Genomic DNA, 20,194 nt, shown 5'->3' with positions numbered 1-20,194 from the left:
GGTATATTTTTTTCATTGAATAGATTGTTTCAAACTTTCACATGTATTTCTATCTTCTTCTATATATATATTTTCAGATTATTATTTCATTATTAAAATCGTAACTATACATATAAAGATCAGTAAAATATTGTTTTATTGTCATATTCAAAGATATTGTAACATTTCACAAATTTAGAAAGTTTTTAAAAAATTAAACTTTTCACTTCATAGATTTATATTATCGAGTAAATAATTAAACATTTAGTTTTTGTTTAATTTTTAAAATAAACTATATAGTTTAAAAAAAATTTCATTGGTTTAAAGTAGTAAAGATTAATCATTGTTAGATAATATGATTTTTGTTATTTAAAAAAATTCTTTATAATTTAAAAGTTAACATCGACAAATATTTAAATATTTAACATATAGAGGTATAGTATTACAACATTAAATTATATCTATTTAATTTATACTATCTATAAATCCAATGGATTATCTATTGTTTAAATCCAATTATTGATAGCCCAATAAAAAATTTTGGTCGGCCCAAAATTTAAATGATAAGATTAAAGATTAAATGTAACATGACTTGGAATAAGTCCATTAGGTCAATTTTTTTAAAAAAACACACATAAATCAATGTTGTGACTTCTGTTTTAATATATAAGATTTAAATAATCGAAAATTTTATGATAAGTTTTAAATCAAACTTCAACTCAACAACAAATAAGTCAAATGGTATTTGTTTAGAGATTAAAACACACATAAATAGAAAAAATTTAAGCTACTCTTAAACCATTTTAGAGTGAACTTAACCACAAAATTTTCAATTAAATTCTTTATGTAGCACTCTAATCCTCAACCTGGAACGTTACCAAACGTCGCACGTTATTACTGTTTTTTTCTTTATCTCTCTCACTTTATGTTTAGAGGCTTCTGCTCTTAATGCAGTTACGTCTGACATTTGTTGCATGATTTAGACAAGTTTTATTTATTGAATAAGAGACTTTCGTTTTATGGGTCTTGTTCTTCATTACTTTTTACAATTAGATTACGTATAAAACGAGGAAGTGATTTCATAATCTCCTAAACTTTGCTCTATACACAATATATTGATTTAGTGTCATGCTTCTCACGCAACATAATCCGTCCTTAACTGAATATTCACAGTTTCTATTGTGTTACTTGTGTAACGTGTGCCTTCTCGGCTTTGGGTTGTAGCTCTGGTTCCATCTTTAATTCAGTATGGTTCCAGCATTTTTTATGAAACTCTTGCTTTAATTGTCAGGGCATTATGCATAGCCGAACTAAAACATGTATACATGTTGCAAATTATCTATTGAACTCTAACAATCGTTGCAAATTCTTGTAGATTGTAATAATAATAATAACAATAACTAGGATCGGCCCGTCCTATAGACGGGTTGCATATTCAAAAATAATTGAAATAGTTTGAATAAATAATTATTTTAATTTTTATTAGGTAAAAATATAAATAGTAGTTAAATTCTGTACTTGTTTTTTTAAGTCTAAACAAACTATGCTATTTTGATAATTATTAGTTAGGTTTTTTTTTTTTTGGGGACATTACATCAGTTCTTGCTGAAAATAAAGTAAGCACAATTGTAAAGTTGAGGTTAGTCTTTGACAATACATCTCTATATGTATAGAGAGGGAAGATATACATGCAAGTCTTTAGCTGATTATTTGGTTTCATTGCTGCATAACTATGTTTTATGTATTTCTCAACCGTCTTGGCCCTTCTACTAATTTGGTATTTTGGTATAAGTTAAAAAGTTGTTTGTTTTTCTCATTTTCACCAAATTAAATAAAACATGATTTTTATTGGTAAATATTTGTTCTAGAAATATATTTATATAATAATATTATGATATAAATATAAAGTAGAAAATATTATATTTTAAATTTAGTGTAAAGAATATATATTTATGTTTAAATAAATCTGATTTCTAATCATATAAAATAATTTTTATCTAGGATAAATATTGTTATGTTGTTTTTGTATAAAACCAAATAAACCAAAAATCAATGGTTTACAAACAGAACCAAACCAAATTAGATATAGATCCAATATGGTAGTTAATTTTTATAAACCAAAATAGCAAAAAATCTAAAAAAATGAATCGAAATCAGACTGTAATCCAGAATGAACATTCATAGATAGAAGCATTAGAAGGAAGCACTGGTTTAACAGCCCAATCAATAGAGATAAATGTTAAATTAGTAATAAGTAGATTAAAATAAAGATCCAAATATGAAAACATGAACAAATTTGTTGAAAATGAAATTTTGAGGTCGAGCGCAAGTTTGTTATGTTTATAGATTTGTTTTCTATCAAGCTTATTGAGTTTTCTAATATTTTGTTTGTTATCCTATTGATAAAAACAGTGTTCTAAGACACGACTTCACTTCTAAACTAAAATCCAATCTTAGACCCATCTATGCAGGCCCAACACCAACCGGACTATTCTATCCTTGTTTATAGAAAGTGAGCTGTTCAATGTTCTTTATCAACATTAGGAACAATTGCTAGAGAAGAAGTTTTAATTGTTTCTTTTTTTTCCAACACATTCTGAGTATTCTACATTTTCTGAAAAACCAAATTTGATTAGTGTGCAATATATCTCTCAAGTCCTCTAAAATCCCTGCTTATATTTTAGACAATGTATCTTCAAGAACATAGCATACCTTCTTCTTTTTTGACGAAGAGTAAACCATTGCTCATATAGTTTATGCATGAGTATCTGTTCTTCCACCTACAAAAATCATCTACAAAAATCATCTGTTAAACGATCTCCACTTGGTAATGACATCACAAGCTAAACAAAAGAGTTTGTTTGATCATAATACCATGAGTTTCTGGAGTTCTAGTGATAAGGTATTATAAGATTCTTTGAGTAAGTCATCATGCTTCTTCAAATGCCTATTTTGACAATCAAAACAAATTAGTTTAATGAGAATTAATTCAACAAAGCACCAGTTTGTTGTGGGTCCATCCTCGCAAAGCTATACATAGCTACACTTTCTAAAGCATTTAAATATGCCAGAGAATTTGAAGTTTCCTCTTCGTATTTAGTCCAAACAACATAAAATCTCGTTCTAAATGTTCAGTTTTCAATGGGTCAGTAATATGAGATTTAAACTTTATTAAATCAGTGTTCCTTTACCTTGTCTAGATCAAAGCAATCCTGCAATATTAGATGTTATGTATAGATCATGTATCTTAGTTAATGTAAACCTAGTAAATAAGCAACCAAAATAATTTAGTAAAACATACAAAGAAAGCAAATGTGAAGATAAAAGAGATACCTGAGAGGCTGGGAAGACATACATACATGGAATTTTTGATACATCCAGAAAAAAAATGACTCTTCTGATCATCAAGCCATCTTATAAATATGTGTTGCCCTCCACATGCCTACAAAGCAATATATATATATATATATATTAAACGATTGATGTAGCTAAATCAACAATTTACAACAACTATCGCTTTATTGTAAGTAACCTTGCCGATAAGAGTAACCAATTCATATGAAGAGAGCTAAAATGGAAATTGATGAATCAAGAACCATGAAGATCAAATTCAAAACTTATTATTCTTATTTCTGTTAAAAATAACAAAATACATACACAGCAAACCAAATAGTGTGTTTCTGTAAAGCACTTTTGGCTAACCAACTCCAGATTTTATTCCAATGGAATTACTATCCAAAGACAAAATCGACCGAAAAAAATATTAACATAATAAACAATTGGCATGCTTTGTGGAGAATCTCTGACGCAGACGTAGCTTACCTTTTCCCTCTTCATGTTCTATTCTTCCATGGATCCACCAATGGCACAACCACACAGTGTTCAAGCTTCATCAACACTTGGTATCTTAACCAATGCAGCAGCTCGAACAATGCTATCCCTGCATCATTCTTGTCTTTTGGAGACCCATTCTCGAGAAGGTCCAGTTAAGCAAGTATCACACTATCGTGTATGATCTTGTTTCCAATGGATAGCGTAAGGGTAAAAGAGTGTCACTGCTGCATTTTCTCTTGCTTCCATGGTTCCCGCTCTAAAGACTTGAACTACTAAAGTGACTTCACCATCAAACTTTACCAACTCTTTGTTACTTATTATATATAGAGGATCACAAAATAGGGTTCTTCTTACGCTCTTCACACATCAAATCTACATAAGAACCATATAAAGTTGAATATTTGAGTCCTCGAATACGCAAGTACAATCAGAATTGACAAACCCGTGTTTAGAGTAGAACTTTTTGATTCTGTCAATGACAGAAGCCCTAAAAGCAAGAGTCTTAATAGTTCATGTCCTAGCATGACCTTGAAGCTTTGAGTGCGAAGCAGCTTATGTTGCTGCTACCAATCGTCACCCCATGATCCGGTGAGGCTCTGACTTGGATCTCCGGAGACATAATCTCCGGAGACATCTTAGGCTCAGCTATCGCTAACCCATCACCGATGTTGCTGCTACCAGACGTTACTCTTGTGTGAAGCAGCGTAAGCTTAAGCCGCGAATCCAGCGAGAGAAGCCATCAAAGCTGTGACTTGGAGAGTCAGATTGGAGATGAAAGTATATGGCTTCTATACTGAAAGGGGTCGAAACCTGAAGGAGAGCGAGGCTAGGTTTGACATTTGCCGGTAGATCGGAGATTGTATATCGGAGATTGTAGGGGCGATGGAGGCGGATGGAGTAAGGTTCTGATCAGAATAAGATTACTGGTCTGAGAAAACGAAATGAGGAGATGGTTCTCATAGCATCAAAGCCTACCTTTTTATAGTCGTAATGCCACCGCCTTACATGAGAAAAAATCGCATTCAAAGGAGATCATGGGGTATGGATTTAAGGACTTTAAGAGTGTTAATTTTGTAACTGGTAGCTATTCAGATTGAGAAGGAAGCAGATGAAACAACGCTCGAACTCAGGTTACGTCTCCATCTCAGATGGCGAAGATGTAACTGGATTCAACCCTAATAGCAAACGACACGTATAAACTTAGATATACTCGAGATGGGCTTGGTCGATCATGATAAAATAATGGCCGAATAGAAACGAAGCCCATAAGTAGATTAACTTAAATGAAACGGTGAGTATCATTTGTCTAGAACAGGTGTCGCGTGTACAGAAGCCGAATTTCTGACATGTCATCCTACGTGGCGCGTCTAGGAGAAAGTAAAACTTTACTTCATATAATAAGATATACTTATTTTACTAACGTGTTATCCAAAACAACATGTTTTTTCTCTCTTGTTGGCCGTCAGTCGTCACCAGTTTGAGTAATGATGAACCTCGATTGTTGTCATCATAATTCACATGAAATGGGTAAATAGGCCTGCTCGATTCCCCGCTTTTACTTTAGTTTACTTAAGTTTACCAATGATTTCATCAGGTGCACTATAGATTTGTTGAAAAATGTAATGCACTTGGGAAAAAATCAATATAAACTAACAGGCCCCAACAATCAAATAATTTAAAGGATGAAAAGAAAAGTTTGGCCTTGTTATCATGATAAGTTGCATCAACGTAGAGCCGTAGAGCCGTAGAGGTAGGCCTTTATTAGCACTAGAAAACCAACTTTTATCTAACAGTTAAGTATCAAATCCTGAAGAAAAACAATTATACAAAGGAACATATTGTCTTCTAATTAATTTTCAGGAATTATAAGTTCAAGTAGATGAAGATAATGTTGATGAACCAAAAAAAAAAACAAATTACTCTATATTTGGAATAAACCTATTTTTCACTCTATTATAGAGTGAGAAATAAAAAATAGAGTGAAAAATAAAGTACTATTGAAGCATTTTTACTTTAAACTCTATTTTAAATTGAAAAATAGAGTGAGGTTGGAGATGCGCCAAAGCCCATTCGAAAAAGTTATGCAATATACATTTTACTCCCTTTTCAGGAACTTCTCTTCTTTTTTTTCTTTGTAAAATAACAATGAAACATATTTTAATTATAGGTAAATTGAATAAGTATTTTGTAAACATAGGCTTAACTGAGACAAACACCATGGCAAGTGAGACAAAAGGAAGCCTGATAATATTATGTAAATTGTATTGCTTAACACTTTTAACCTGCAATCAAAGTTTTGGATTGAAGCATCATTCACACCTATAGGCTATATAGTCCACTCTCTAATATTTATATATATGAGATATTTAATCTGTTCAGTAGTTTGTTTGATATAAAGCACAAATATTTGTCATGTAGCTAGGACCACATTCTTGTTTTGCTTCATAATAGGGGTATTAATTTTCGATTAAGAAATTGTACTAGTGACCTAATCAAATAACAATCCGATAGAAAAAAAACAACCAGTGTATTAAAAAATGTTTTGTTATGTTTGTCATGTAGCTGGTTTGGTCTGTCTCCTTGGTTTCAGGTGCGGTGGAGTGGCACTTCTGGCGGGTTCTCCTTCCTGAATAATCTTGCGGCTCATCGTCTTGTGTGGTCTGCCGTGTTGCTTCGCTAGCAGTCGCCTGGTGAAGCTGTCAATGTTCGTATTGGCTCCGTTGTGTTGAGGTCATCCTTCAGAACCGGACTCTGGGCAAGCCGCATTCTACCGGGTCCGGTGTCTCCGTGTGATATGTTGACCATCTATTGTGAGCTGCTGTGGCTCAGAGACAGCTTCGCTTTAGCTCGCTAGCTTTGTTTTCCTGTCTTGCTCCGTGCGTTTGTTGTTGGTAAGGGTGGGTTAGTGTAGTTTCAGAGTAGTGTTGTTTAGATTAGTTTTTTGTTCTATTTAGTTAATCATCCGCTACAAATCTCTTATGTAACCTTCTGCCCCAAATCAAAAATGGTAATAATACTTTAACATGTTTACCAAAAAAAACAAACAATGTTTTGTTATGATAACAGTTCAATTAATTATGTACACATTTATTGTTCACGAAAGTTCGATAAGGATATTTAAAAGTCGAACTACAGTTCACTTAACTTCCAAACTTGAAAAATATGTAATTTAAATTATTTTTCCTCGTGTACCGTTTCTAACGGGCCTTAATGGGGTTAAACCGGATCCAATATACTACTCCCTCTGGTCTCCGAAAATAAGATTTTCTAAAGTGTTCACGCTTATTAAAAATTATGTGATTTTCTCGTGCTCATGTACGGATATAAATATTTCTAAAGTAAATATACTATAATAATTTATTGCTATTTACTTTTAATTTTAAATTAATTTATAATTTGTATCCATCATTTATATTTATAATATTATATTATTTTAATAATACATATGATTTTATATATGTTATATATATCTAATCGGTTTTGTTATTTTTAAAGTCGATTTAGTTATCATTTGGGTAATCTGGATTGTATCTTTGAATTCAACTATAATATTTCTTATTCTAAATATATTAAAATTTTGATTAATTTTTTATTTGCATTTAGGTGGTTGTTGTCTTAGATATGTAAATATATTTTATGAAGATTATGTATAACATAAGATATATTGTGATTAGAATAAAATAAAAAAATAAACTAAAGTGTCTGATTACAAATTACATAAATTAATATAACGATAATATTCTAAACTCTCATGCATATATATAAATTTTTAAAAAGAACTAAATTGTAACAGTTGGTTAATATTTTATTTTATTTTAATATGTTTTGAGTTGTCATATGTTTTATATTTATAAAATAAATTACTATTCTTATAAAATTATATATTCTTATCGTAGTTAAATCTATGATTTTAGATATAACTTGGATTAGTCGAGTCATTCATATTGTGAGTATATTGAGTTACATACATTCTTTCAAATTCAAAATGAAGTATAATTATTTATTATTATAATTAAGTCAAATAATATTTATCAAATTATGCGTTGATGTTTAAAAAAATATATTATAAAATAAAACGATGCCCAATAGGAAGTTACATACATAAGTAGGTGATACATTTTTGGAAGCTCATGAACAGATATTAATATTTACAATAATTAAAATATTTTATAAATTTTAAATAACTTTATGCCTTTGATTTATTGAATTGAAACTGAAATTTATTTTAAATAATTTTAAAAATGAGAATTCAGATTTGCTTTTGTATTTTGATTATGAATAAAAACATAAAATTTAAAAAAAAATTAATATTAAGTAAAAAAATAACTTTAATAAAATATAATATATCAACCTCATTAAACTATTTTGTAACTATTTGATCAAACAATTTTTATTTTTAATTTTATTTTTAGTTTTTTAATATCTCTTAAAAATAAGTAGTAAACAAATTTTGATTGTATTTGAAAATAATATTATATAAGTAAAATATAATTTATCGATATTTTTTTTGCTGTAATTGGAAGATATTATAATCAACTAAATATATGAAAAATAAATAAAACACTTCAATAATACTAATTATAAACTATTTTAGTCAATTAAACATATATCAGTTTATTTTACTTAATTATTTTATGTAATCATCTAAGAAAATAGATAGATATCCAAAAATATTTCTATTACTTTGAATTTTTTTGTATTGTTTAAAATTATGTTTTAAAGAAATATTATTTCTTTTTCTAGTATCAAGATTATCTGTGTAAATTGTTTTTGATGAAATCACTTTATATACAAATTTATATTTTTCATCTGAGAAAATATATATATAAAGAAAGTATTTTATTATTTCAAAAGTATATTTTATGTTATTTAAAAATATTTTTTAAATGTAATAATATTATTTTGTCAACTTTAATTGTTTTTTATGAAATCATATTATATATACATATTTTCGTTTTTCAATTCGTTTTTAGCTTTATTAAAAAAATTCCTTTTTATTATATGTATATGTTTTTGGAAAATTTTTAAAAGGAAGCTAAATAAAAAAATAAATAATAGTATTTAATATTTTTAATTCATTAATGGTATCTGTGTAATCAACCATCGTGAGAATTATTGTGAGATCGACACATAGGAAACTGACTTATCTTTTAATATTATAGAGATTCAATAAATATTTATAATTTAATTTTTCTTTTATTTTATTGTATATTTTCCAATAACTTTTCACCAAAAATTTAATCAATTCAAATATTTTCATTTAATGTTTCTTAAAAATATAAAAAGTACCTTAAACATATAGAAAATATCTAAAACATCTTAATTTTCGTGAACTGGTGGAGTAGTTTTCAATCTCGACTCTCATCGCAATCTGCGTGATTATTAATTGCTTGCGTTGATTCTATGTAATAACACCCACGCCTTAAATACAACCATTGTCTGTAGTTGTAATCTACTGAGACGCATTTAACGTGACAATCATATTCTATCAGTGTAATAATTCGATCGTACGCCACAGCAAGTACAGATGGGTTTGTACGGTGTGTTACAATATACATTAAAAGGCCGGATAAACGAAAGCCCATTAGGCTAAAAAGAATTCATCTCTAACACATTTCTCATACGCTTGAGCAAAGCCGCAACGGCTTCTCCGTACATACAATCACCGAAACCGAACGCCCCCGTCGCCAGCTCAGCATCGTCGTCATCAGAAGCCACACCACTCGGCCTTACGACAACGAGCGTTGCTGCCTCTAAACAAATCCCGCTCTTCAGCTTCAGCGACGGCGCGTTTCTCATACTCATCCTCACGTTAGGAACCACCGTGCGTTCCCGCGACACTTTCTCATCCCCCACGCGCCTCCGTTTCTCTGTATTCTTTCATCCCCGCCGCGTCCATCACCACCGTACCTTCCCCATCTCTGTCACGCACGGTCAACCTCTCCATCTCCTTGTGCTCCTTCACCAAATCTCTCATCTGGTAGTGGCGCGTGGAAGCCGCCATCAACGCGCTGATCGTCCACACCACGCGCGTCTTTAAACCAGAGACGAACTCTGAATCGGTCTCCGCGTCGCCGTCGATTGCTGAAGTGTTGACCGTCGCTGAACGGAATGCGACGATGACGCAGCTCTTGAGACTCTCCCCGAACTCCGCCTTCCACTTAACAGCAGCGCCTTTCTCCAGCTTGAAATCTCCGCCGTAGAACTTCACATCCAGGTTCCGGATCTGGTCAAACCCGGCGAGAATCTGAACTGGAGTCAGGATTTTAGCGGGTTTGGAGAAGATTGGGAAGAATCCGTGGACAGATTTGAACAGTGAACGGAAGAAGCTTGTGATCGCTGAATCTTTCTCGGAGTCGGATTCTCCGATCTGATCGAGTTGGAGAAGGAGCGAGTCTGACTCAGTGGCCAGCGAGTTGAATCGTTTCGAGACGGAACGACATCGTATCAGCGTTTTGACGTCACGGACTTCGTTCAGAATGTCGATGACCACAGGATCGGGAATCGCATCAAAAGCATCCATGATCCAAACCTTCGGGATCGTTTAGAGAGTCTTCTCACTGTCTTTCTCTGTGTTCTCTTCTGATTTGAGTTGAATAGGTTTTAGACTTTAAATAAGGAAACAATCCAAAAGGCGATATGATATTTTAATTCTCGGCATGTGGGACCATCATTGCCGTTGGGTTTATGATATTTAAATAAGAGAAATTCTTGGGTCCTCCTATGATGAACTTCTAGATTCACCAACCAATAGTGTTTGAGTATTTGATATTTGATATCTTTTAAAAAACGAAACAAAATTTAATTTTCAAATAAGATTATATTTTTAAAATAAAACAATAAAAATACATAAAAATAGTTAAAAAAATAAAAAAATAAATATTGTTAAACCGTTAGCAAAATACTAAATCCTATACCTAAATCCTAAACTCCAAACCCTAAATTATAAACCTTAAATCTTGGATAAACCGTAAACCATTGGAAAATTTTAAACCCTAAGTCATACATTAAAAACTAAATCTTAATAACACTAAACCCTAAACCCTTGGATAAACCCTGAACTCTTTGATAAATCATAAACTCTAAATCAAAAATATTAAAATTAAACCCTAGAGTTTATGATTTATCTAAGGGATCAGAGTTTACCAAAGGGTTTAGGGTTTAGTGATTAAGATTTAGGATTTAGTGTTATTAAAATTTAGTTTTTAATGTATGATTTAGGGTTTAAGATTTTTCAACGGTTTAGAGTTTATCCAAAGTTTAAGGTTTAACGTTTAGGGTTTAGGATTTAGTATTTAGGGTATAGGGTTTAGTATTTTGGTGAAGACTTAACAATATTAATTAATTTATTTTTTGTAACTATTTTTATGTATTTTTATTATTTTATTTTTAAAATATAATCTAATTTGGATATTTAATTTTATTTCTTTTTTAAAAAAATATCAAATATCAAATACTCAAACACTATTGGTTAGAGATTCACCCATTGAGATGCTCTCTATCCAGGCGACATCGTCCTTGATCGATGGTTTAAACCTACTCTAAGTAACTAAGATTTTTTTAAAGACAATCCGAGAGCTTTAAATCAACTTTTTAAATAAAATGTGAACCTGTAATTTTATGGCAGATGAATAATTCGGGTTTTCAAAACTTCGTATTTTTCTTCCATTTCAATAAAACATACTTATTCTACTACGTTCATAAAAAATACTTGGTTCCTTGCTTTAGGTTCATAAAAATTAGGAATGTGATTGGCAATTGCTGTAGATGCTCTCCACAACCATAATTATATATGCAGTCTTAAATTTACGACAATTTTGATTTGTATTTTTTTTAAAAGCTCACAGTCGTTTTTTAAAATCCACAACACTTTTTTAAATTCATGTCTTTATAATTTTTCTGCAGGGACAAATACCTACAGCTCAAATTTAAAGATTTTTTTAAAATTAAAAATCTATAGCCAAAGCAAAAAAAATCACAGCAATATTTCTACAGCCAAAAAATGAAATCACAGCTCTTACCAATCAAACTCTAGGTTGCTCGCTTTAAAATTTTGGCTGTAGAAATTTTGCTTTTAAAAGGTGTAGCTGTTACTTAATAAAAAATTAAGAACTTGATTGACATCAAAAAAATTTAGAAGCGGTGAATGTTATAAATATATATTTATGATTCATTTCCAAAATGTATTACCTATTTTTTTTTTCAATCTACCTTTTATTTATGGCAAATCTACAAAATATATTGGGTAGTTCTAAGCAAAAAAATCAGTCAAAATTTATCAACAAATATATTTTATTAATTTATTATAAAATAATTCATTTTAGGCAGTAAAAAATTAGTAAAATTATCTAGATTTATTTTGATTTTATTGGATTTTATTTTATTCAAGTGTTTAACTTGTTGAGAAGAAAACCTTAAAAATAAAGAAATAAAAAAAAGATTCTGAAAGCCATCAAAAGATCACGTTCAGAGGCTTTGAAAAAACAAACATCTCAAGAGTAAAACTGAAACAGTTGATGGTTGAAGGCTTTTGCAAGCTTTGAGTAAAACACGGGAGGCAAAAGCCTCATTGGCTTAAAATTAACTGAGGACTGTGAGATATGGAAAATTCCCAACAGCCTTCACGCCAATCAGCCAATCGGTGCCCAAGTCTATATATACTGAAAACGAAAACAATGAATGACTATCTAGCTTCTAAAAGTCATTTCTTAAAAATGATGAAGTGTGAAATTTTAGCATATGTATTTTGCCAATCAAGAGATTTCAAATCATCAGCAGAGACATAAGCTTTTGAAGATGCAAGATGTCTGCCCTGAATTAGTTGTTGACGTAGTTACTGAAGCAGACGTAGTTGCTGAAGCAGACGTCGTGGTGAGTGGTGAAGACCACGTGGAGTCAAGGTGCTGAACTGAAGTCGTGTAGATTTGGAGAGCAAGAGAGTATCTTGGAGATATGGAAAGAGGAATAAACCTGAGGAGCAAGTTTATGATCTAAAAAAAGAGGAATAAGTGCATTCCAAGAAAAGGAAAGTTGCACTTATTGTTATGGAAGATGTCCATACATGTTGCCTTGGAGACTAGGGTTTCGGGAACGTGGAGAATAAACTATAAGATAGATATGGGGTCGTCTGTATAGAGACAGAGACACAAAGGCTGATCTTATAGAGATAGAGAAGCTCTTGGAAGTGTTCTTAGGTCGTGCTGAAGCAGTGGCTGAAGTACTTGCCGGAAGAGAGACATAAACGGGTAGCTTAGGAATCTTTCAGTAGCAGTTGTTAGGGTGTAACAGACAGTGTAAATCTGATTAAGCAGAACTTGTAATAGAGTGTACAAGGCGATTTCGAATAAAGCATAAGTGTTGCTTGTAGTTGTTTTGTCTCTTTGATTTACCTTCTGCAGTACTATTGTGGTGTCATCTTTGCACTAACAAGTGGTATCAGAGCAGGGCACCTAAGTTATCGGTGTAATCCTGAAGGTGAAGATGGACACAATTGTTTCGATACAGAAGGCAATCATGTCGAACGCAGACCAGTATGGTCATTGGAAAGCTCGCATGAAGCAGATGATTCGAGGAATCAATGAAGATGCGTGGACAGCTGTGGAGATTGGTTAGGAGGAGCCTGCCATAGTCACAGGAGATGAGAAGAAGCCTAAGCCAAAAGAGGATTGATCAGAGGCGGAGCGCAATGCATCAAAGTTTAATGCAAATGCGCTTTCGGTGATTTTTGGAGCCGTTGAAGCATAACAGTTCCAGCTGATTCAGGGGAGTACTTCGGCTAAATAGGCATGGGAGATCCTGCTGAATTTGTTTGAAGGAGATGAGAGTGTCAAGAGGACACGTCTAGATCATCTTGGGTCGCAGTTTGAGAATCTCAGGTGGTCTGATAATGATTCTGTGGCGACCTTCAGTGCCAAACTCAGTGGTATAGCGCATGAAGCATGTGTACTTGGGAAGAAGTACAAGGAGAATAAGTTGGTAAAGAAGTTTCTACGCTGTCTTCCAACGAAGTTTGGAGCTCATAAGGCGGTCTTGAATATGACCACAAACACGGATGAGCTTAAGTTTGACAAGCTTGTGGGTATGTTGAAGGCAGAAGAGATGGAGACAAACAGTAGTTCAGTCTCTACGTCAGGTGGTGCATCAAGGAGTATAGCTCTTGCTGCTGACAAAGAAGAAGTTAGATCTCCGAATGTTGAAGATGCCATGGAGATGTTGGCTAGGAATCAGTATGGTCGCCAGGGAGGTGATCGTGGCAATAGCAGAAGAAGAGAACGTCTTAGATGCTATGATTGTGAAGGTGTTGGTCATATAAAGGCTGACTGTCCTAAGTGTTCTGAGTGTAGAGGTGTTGGACACACGGCGTGAATGTCCAAACTCAAAGAAGGAAAAAAGAGTTCCATTGCAGTCGTCTGATGATTCAGAGTCTGAGGAAGATGGAAAGGTGATGAAGAACCTTGTTGCATTTGGTGCACGCAAGGAGGAATCTAGTGAATCCTCGGATTCAGATGTTGGTACAAATGATGAGGAGTATCACGTGCTGTACAATAAGTGGTTGAATCTCAAGGATCAGAATCTGAGATGGGAGAATGTGGCTCAGAAGCAAACCAAGTTGCTTGAAGAAGTGCTGGAAGAACTTGCGATTGTAAAAGAGAAGAATGAGTCTCTAGAGCAGGAGGTTAGCAAGTTGAGGAAAGTCCAGCAGAAGGGGCTGTCACATTTCGTGCAAGGGAGCACATCAAAAAGTGGAGCCAAAGAATCTTGTCAGGAAGTACGTCGGGACGTACGACAAGGAGTAAGACAAGAAGTTCTACAACGCGTAGCTGTGAGTAACAAGCCGAAAGTAGTACATCAGTGCAACAACATAAAGGTCAGACATGAGTTTCTGAAGCATGGTTGTGCAGCTGGTACAAGGAAGGAGACTGATCGGTGCATCAGCAGCTGTGTCAGGCCAAGCAAGAGGCAACATCGGATGTGCTGTTGGTTATGTGGGAAGGTTGGACATAAGAAGGTGGAGTGTTTTGCTCGTGAGAAGAGCAAAAACATGACCAAGAAGGTGAACAAGACGTTCACTAAACCCAAGAGGGTTGAAGAGGTGTCCTTAGCCAAGAGTGGCTTACTTGATGAGATCAAGGATGAGACATCAGAAGATGGATGCAGATCTGGTAGGAGTGATCTCGAGGTTGACCAAGAAGCACCAAGTCTGGAGCCAGGACACGAGGTTGTTTGTGGCACAAAGGGGAAGGAGATCGGAGTGCGTCAGGAAGTGGTGCGAGATGATCTTCAGGGGTGTGATAGTGAAATCACTCCAAGACAATAGCAACGAGTATAGAGGGCACTTGGTGTGGATGGGGAAGGGCTCATGGTCAAGAAGACGACACATGAAGGAAGCCTGGTCCTCAACACACGAGGTTGTTTGTGGCACAAAGGGGAAGGAGATCGGAGTGCGTCAGGAAGTGGTGCGAGATGATCTTCAGGGGTGTGATAGTGAAATCACTCCAAGACAATAGCAACGAGTATAGAGGGCACTTGGTGTGGATGGGGAAGGGCTCATGGTCAAGAAGACGACACATGAAGGAAGCCAGGTCCTCAACAGAAGCTGGTCGAAGGTTAGTTCGACAGGTGCGTCAGGTCATGATGCAGTAATTGTTATTCCGCTGCAGCAGGGGCTGTGTCATGATTATACATGATGAAACAGTGGGTCTGTAATGCTTGACATCTAAGCACCTGTTTTAGCTTAGTATGCAATCAAACAGGGAGAGAATGGTGATGTTCTGGGGAAGAAAAGCATGGTGTAGTGCACATCTCGTGGGGGAGAAAAGCACATTTGGTATGAAAGTTTCCAGGTGAGGAACATGGTTGCAACGTGGTTCCTGAACCAGAAGAGTGTTGTGCTTGATCGACACACAAAGCTAAAAGGGCGAGATTGAAGATGTTAGATGTCTGGCCTGAAATTGTCGCTGACGTAGTTGCTGAAGCAGACGTCGTGGTGAGTGGTGATGACCATGTGGAGTCAAGGTGCTGAGCTGTAGTCGTGTAGACTTGGAAGCAAGAGAGTATCTTGGAGATATGGAAAGAGGAATAAACTTGAGGAGCAAGTTTATGACTTACAGAAAGAGGAATAAGTGCATTTCCAAGAAAAGGAAAGTTGCACTTATTGTTATGGAAGATGTCCATACATGTTGCCTTGGAGACTAGGGTTTCGGGAACGTGGAGAATAAACTATAAGATTGCTATGGGGTCGTCTGTATATAGACAGAGACACAGATGCTAATCTTATAGAGAGAGAGAAGCTCTTCGAAGTGTTCTTGGGTCATGCTGAAGCAGTTGCTGAAGTACTTAACGGAAGAGAGACATAAGCGGGTAGCTTAGGAATCTTTCAGTAGCAGTTGTTAGGGTGTAACAGATTGTGTAAAACTGATTAAGCAGAACTTGTAATAGAGTGTAAAAAGCGATTTCTAATAAAGCATAAGTATTGCTTGTAGTTGTTTTGTCTCTTTGATTTACCTTTTGCAGTACTATTGTGGTGTCATCTTTGCACTAACAACTTTATTATTCAGAACTCGGTAAAAAAATGTCATAAAACTAACTTAGAGATTAAGCTTGTAGAAAACTTAAATGGTGACAACGTCACTACAAACTATTAAACTTTTTTCAAGATGTGTGTTTCACTTGTTCTCCTTAGTGTTAAGTTTAGTTTCTTCATTTTTTGCTTATTGTTTAGTTTTTGGTCTCTCTGCTTTGTTTTGTCTTCATTGTACTTCTGTGACAAACGAAAATATGTATAAATTTAACATTTCAACCCAAATTTTTTTATTAAATATATATAACCATTAACGCTAGGTTACTTTACGTATACTGATATATAGGTTTATCGTTAATGTATTCACAAGAATAAATCGCATTTTATACGATTTCTGTTCTATTCTATCAAATCTTTGATTATAAATTTATGTTCCAATTTATAATGTTTTTTAAACAGTAAATTAATCATTTAATTATATTATATATATATTACATATTAGAATATTATATACTATATAGTTCTAAAACTATAACTAAATATTTAGTTTTTCTTTAATATCACTACATGGCGTTAGATTACCAAATATATATATATGTATATTTTTTTATTGGTTTATATATATATATATATATATATATATATATATATATATATATATATGAGAATACTTACGAGAAGTTCATATTCAAAGCGGCACGCTAAATGTTTTTATTTTATTTTGATAACCGCAGGGATTCCAAAGGTTTTTTAGGTCCAACGACTAATCTCACAAGGCATTTCATCCAGGTACGCGAAACTCCATCGTTAAGGGCGTGTCTAGGTGGCCTGTGCTATTCGAACGTGGAACCCTTCTACCACTATGCCAAGGCCACTTCGTTACATGCTAAATGTTTGTAATGGCAATACAAATTTTGTAATTTTTTGTTTCACTTTATTGGTTTATATATTTTGATTGATTTATAAATTCATATAGTATTTACAAATCCATGTAAGATATACAGATTTTCAAATTTTTTCAGATTAATATTTACAAATTCGGAGGTTTTCCCTCGGATTTGAGTCTTTGTTTTTTTAACAAAGAAATCTATACAAATCCATTCAATTGCATTATAAAATCAAATTTATTAATAAATCCATATGATTGAATAACACTTGATTTATATTAGAATTTAAAAATCATAAAACCAATAACATTTGATTTCAATACGTATTTTGTAATCATATAACCAATAACATTAGATTAGTTTAGATTTTCAAATCCATTAAAATACACCAACCAATAACCCCACAATATAATGTCTGACTTGATGTTTTATTTTAAATTAAAATTTCATTAGTCATCCCGAACATGCATAAACAACGGTTATAATAGAGAATTGAGTAAAATCTGTTCAACCTATGACTGCTTTGCTACGCTTCCGAAGGACACACAGTCTGATTACTTCCTAAGCTCCGGACCCAACTCTAAGGAAGGACACACAAACAAGCTACTTATTATAATCCTGGACCCGACTTCCGTGATCACCGGCTAGTCCCGGTTAATCATTGCGGGAGAACATAGTCTTCCCTCTCTCCTCACCAATGACACGCTGCGATAATTAAGATCATACATACAAAAATACAAGACCACACAACACACACAACAACCTAACAAACTAAAAACAAGGCAAACATGTGAAGAACAGAACATACAGACTCGAAACTAAAGAATCATACTCAATACTGAACAGACTAGTTACTAAAAAGATGGGGTTGAATAGCAACTACAATGATGACAAAACGGCTCAAAACCTGCACACAAAGCTTACGAAATAACGCTACCAACAAGATCAAATGACCTTCAATTGGCACTGGGAAGCATTACCCGAGCAATTGAAGTCACCGCTAAACATAAGAGCCGAAGACCAACTCGACCGCTATGAATAAGCATCAATTGCCGCCTTGGAGAACCCAAGGACTGGAATCCTATGGTGCTGAAGACAAGTGAAGCCAATAAGAACGAGAGCTAAACCCTCAAAGGAGAGCCATCACTGCCGCTAAGGAGTGTTTAACACCGAAGCCCAACAAAGAGAAGAACATGAAAGGAAGGACGAGGAGCCTCTAACGAAGAAGCCATCAAATACGACATCAATTTTCTGAAACTCGTTGTACCTTTCACTGACGGACCTTGAGAAGACCTCCGTTCTGAGGCACCCCATAGACGGGCTGAGTCTACTAACCTCTACCTCTCTTCCCAGAGGAGAACCCGTGGATCTAAACTGCCACCGACAAGCAAAGGAGCAGACAACATAATCCATACGACACAACACCAGATCTGGGAAGAGCATCATTCCTTGCCCTTTGTTGCTATCAAGGTAAAGTCACATCCGAAGCAAAATCGATCCAACCACAAACCCCTAAAAGCCGACACCTTCCAGCATCTCCGCCTAACCAGCCTCGCCACGACTCCAGTGTTGGAGATGAATTTAGCATTCTCCCACAAGACCCATCAGTTAACAGGATTCAGATCATTGGCACCGGGAGTCTAGCTGGGATCGAACTTGATAGGACTATCATTTGGTTCTAGAGCTCAATTGTTCGACCCGGTCCTACAGTCGATTGGCCGACTGGGTCAGTATCAGCCCATCGAGCCATAGCTTGGCTGAAAAGCCCATCAAGCCATCAACCGACTGGAAAGCCCATCAAACATTAGTTTGTGCCTGAACTATTAGGGCGAACGAGTGTTAGACAAGTAGAGCCTATAAAAGGAGGACATATGGGAAGAGAAAAGGGATCCGAAGAGAGAGACTAAAACACTGAAGGCAAGATTTAGGGTTAGACAACCGATCCAGCCTCTTTGTATCCTCGCCGGTTCTTTTAGCAAAGCTCCGACCTTCTTTCTTTTCCATAATCTCCTTGTAATCACGCTTGTTATCACATACCGATCAATAGAACGTCTTTGTAAGACCCACAAAAACGAGTTCATTTTACTTTCAGTCGATCATCCAAACTCGTATTCGACAGGAGTTAAGATGGGACAACTATATTTTAGAACTTGAATTTTCGTTTTCATATAATTTGTGTTGACTGTTAAGTCATCTCTTCTTTTATTTTCGTTTGTCCACCCTCTATTATTAGAACTTCAGTTCATAAAATCGTGTGTGCCATTTAAAAGTTTTATTTTACATACACAATATCTCGAGATAAATAACGGGTGAAGGCCGTGAAGCTATATTCAAACATCCACTAAAGACGTCTAAGTATCTCTGTTTATCATTGACGTGTATAACTAAGTTCATTTTGACCGTTATCAATAAGTTCATTCAATAAGTTCATTTTGACCGTTATCCAGTTCACCAGTTCACTTTCACCCTATTAATGATGTTGATCTTTGTTGTTTTGCGGCAACGACTTTTCATTAAATGCAACTATAATTCTTTTGTATCAACATCATGTGTTTAGACCAGAATGGCTCACAAGGATTTGAATTTTGAACTACAGTTATTAGGGGTGGACATTTTTTATCCTTAAAATTTGATTTCGTTCGATTATCCATTTTGATTCGATCTAAAAAATCTGGATATCCGTAAGTTTCAGGAGCAAAACAAATATTAAAAATCAATATCAGTTAAAAACGAAGCAACTCACAAATACTAAAAGTTTTAGGATCTCATATCCGCTATGCTCCGTTATTTTTAAATAAAAATAGAAGTATATCTACAAATAAATAGAGAGTTGTCAATATATAATTTATATAATTATTATTTTAATAGATAATTTTAATAAGGGCAAATCTCTAAAATAGCACATTTCTAAGTTTATGTTAAAAAATATAGTCTTCAAAAACTAAAATGACCAAAATAGCATTTTATCTTTTGA

At 34.0% G+C, this 20,194-nt stretch overlaps 1 protein-coding gene across 1 annotated transcript; it reads right to left on the bottom strand.

The window, feature by feature from the left end:
• Nucleotides 1–9,278: 9,278 nt before the first annotated feature.
• On the bottom strand, nt 9,279–10,510 carry LOC106326786 (F-box protein At1g78100-like). The gene is given in 2 exon segments (XM_013764704.1): nt 9,279–9,666; nt 9,668–10,510. Coding segments are annotated over 2 exon segments (933 nt in total). The 5' UTR covers nt 10,337–10,510; the 3' UTR covers nt 9,279–9,402.
• Between the last annotated feature and the right edge of the window lie 9,684 nt (nt 10,511–20,194).

Source organism: Brassica oleracea, chromosome C2 (assembly GCF_000695525.1).
Source record: "Brassica oleracea var. oleracea cultivar TO1000 chromosome C2, BOL, whole genome shotgun sequence".
NCBI classification, from domain to species: Eukaryota; Viridiplantae; Streptophyta; class Magnoliopsida; order Brassicales; family Brassicaceae; genus Brassica; species Brassica oleracea.
The sequence above is the reverse complement of the archived record's forward strand: the minus strand, read 5'-3'. Positions and strand labels throughout refer to the sequence as shown.